Source organism: Adiantum capillus-veneris, chromosome 9 (assembly GCF_014529385.1).
Source record: "Adiantum capillus-veneris isolate H3 chromosome 9, ASM1452938v2, whole genome shotgun sequence".
In the NCBI taxonomy this organism is placed as follows: Eukaryota; Viridiplantae; Streptophyta; class Polypodiopsida; order Polypodiales; family Pteridaceae; genus Adiantum; species Adiantum capillus-veneris.
The window spans coordinates 112,356,891-112,359,406 of NC_140939.1; the positions used below are offsets into that span (position 1 = coordinate 112,356,891).

The following is a 2,516-nucleotide window of genomic DNA, read 5'->3' on the forward strand; positions in this document are numbered from 1 at the left end:
ACTTGATTCACTTTTTAAAAAAAGTGCAAGGGTAGATAATAGACCCAAAATAGTCACCCACAAGACGCATTGTTTGCAAAATTGACAATTGTACACATCATAGGCAAAATGAATTGATTGGCAAATGTAATAATGACAATTGTACAACATCATAGGCATAAAGAATTGATTGGCAAAAGGAACTGCGGTGACAAATGTAATAATATACATGGTTCAAAAAGACGTATAAAATCCGTCTCATGATACATAAGCTATGAGAAACCCTAAACTAATGCTATCTAGCTACGGCTAAACTGACGTCGTCTAGTCAGACGTCTCATCGCGTCCAAGCGGCGTATCTGTCGGATTCTGCAAAAAAAGACAATAAGACAGCTTTCAGTAAGTATAAACATATAACGACATTTATAAAACAATACAAAAAATAAAAAAGAGTAAACCCTAATACTAACCATGCCGCCGCGAGAACTGAGAATGTCCATCAGGGCGTTTAAGCCCTTCCTGCCTGCGTACTCGCGCTCGTACGGTGTGGGATCACGTCCTGTCATCGACCACTGTCAAAACATACAAAGATTTCATTATGTTAGAATTAAAAAACTCATAAACCCTAAACTATCGAACATAAAGAGCAATGCGAAAACACTTACAAAATCGGCCTCAAATGATGCCCATCCACCGCTCCCCAAGTGGTGCGAGCTCCCTGCCTCTACTCGCGCTCTGGTTGCATCCTTTTGTTGCTTCCACTTGTCGGGATTCTCGCGCGCTGCTTTCTTCGCATTCTTCCAATCTTCTTTGGCCAGCCAATCTGGCCTGTTCCACCCATTCTTGATTGCTTTTTGCACTTCGAAACGCTTGTGTTTGCAGTATTCGCGCATTCGAATCTTCATCAGGTCTTCATTGAAGCGCTGATCCCGTGTTGGAACGAGAAACTCATCATGAAGTATGCTGATGACTCTGTTTTTTAAATCACTTGGTACTTCACTCCATTTGTTTAGTATGTAGTGTCTAAACAGCTGAGAGCAAAGACCACGCATGCGCGAGATCACCTTCTTCCCGTCATCATCCATGATGATGCCGCCGCTGAAGTCGATGGAGTAAGACAAGCCCTCTGGCCGGTGACGCGTGAACCTGGGTGTCCCGGCAGGGGTCTCTAGCGGCGTGTCGATAGGGGTACGGACGTCAGGTGTCTCCACCGGCGTCTGGGCCCCGAAGCGAGGAGTGTCGAGTGGGGTGGCTCCTGGCGGAGTAGGTAGAGGTGTGTAGCTTCTAGGAACAGTCAGCCGTGCAAAACCTGGCGTAGATGGCGATGTTGTGGCTGGTGTGGGGGCGGGCAAAGAAGGGGAGGGTAAAGAGCCTCGTCGAACACGAGGCGGTGTGGAGGCATCGGTGGCGGAATCCCCACAACAACCGCCACCGCCACCACTAGAGCGCCGGTGTCTAGACGAGTGTGAAGCTCGTCTTGTCGACGCCGAAGCTTCGGAGCGCGCCGAATGCTCCGAAAGAGAGGGAGATGCGGATGGATTAGGAACGCGCGATGATGCGCCAGAGCGATGACGCTCCACGTATCACTGTCTCTGCTGCGGTGACAAAGAAGAAACAAACTCCTCATCATCCATATCTGCATTAAACACACGAATATTTAAACTTAATATTGAATGAATAGAGTAGACAATGACGCAAAGACCATTAAATACAATGATGTAATGACGCATATAAATACAATGACGCAATGAATTGAGTGATAGAAGAGGCAAGTCGAAAACTCAGAATTTTCAATCAAAAGATGTGAGCGCGAGTAGAAAAGAGCGTTATACACCATGGAAGGTACTTAGAGAGCCAGAGCTTTTACAACACGGAGCAAAATTTTTCAAATACAATATTTGTGGCTTTAAGAGATCTCTCTCTCATCCTCGCATAACTCAGCATAACTTCCTATATCTATATAGAGCTCTCCGTTTAAACACATATCCTCTGTTTCATTTTGTAGCTCCTCTGCATGCACCCCATATAGAGTAGTAGCATCTTGATGCTCGTCTGGCACCACCGCACGGCTTCTGATTGAGCATCTTCTCTGATCTCCTCCATTGATGCCGTTGTGATTGGCACATGGTAGCCTTCATACGTCCTTGCACTACGAGGGGCTACCTCTATGACGTACCACCAGTTTGATGTAGACTTTGTAGGATGAAATATTACCTGCCAGAGCCACATAACTTACATGAGAGCTTTCAAGCACATAACTTGTAAAAGGGGGATGTTAACTATTTACATACTTACTTGTTCACAATGCTCGGGTAGTACGAAAGTGTCTCTTAGGTCAGTCCATTTCTTAGTAGAATCCACCTCAAGAAAACCAGACTCTCCTCTACGCACAGTAGCGTTGCGACCCTCCATGATTATCTTGAACCATTGCACGTCGAACAAGTCGACAAAAAATCCTCTGTAATCGATCCTCAAAATCTCTTGCAGCGTGCCGAAGTAAGTGAGTTCCGCCACCACAGGATCTGCATCAGAGGAAC

General features: G+C 45.8%; 1 protein-coding gene across 1 annotated transcript; it reads right to left on the bottom strand.

Annotated features, from left to right (window-relative positions):
* Window positions 1-287: 287 nt before the first annotated feature.
* Window positions 288-884, bottom strand: LOC147450996 (uncharacterized). The gene is made up of 3 exons (XM_086520559.1): window positions 645-884; window positions 450-551; window positions 288-348 (listed from the first exon to the last, which is right to left on the bottom strand). Exons 1-3 carry the CDS (start codon window positions 882-884, stop codon window positions 304-306), a joined length of 387 nt encoding a protein of 128 aa, XP_086376685.1. The 3' UTR covers window positions 288-303.
* Window positions 885-2,516: the final 1,632 nt, after the last annotated feature.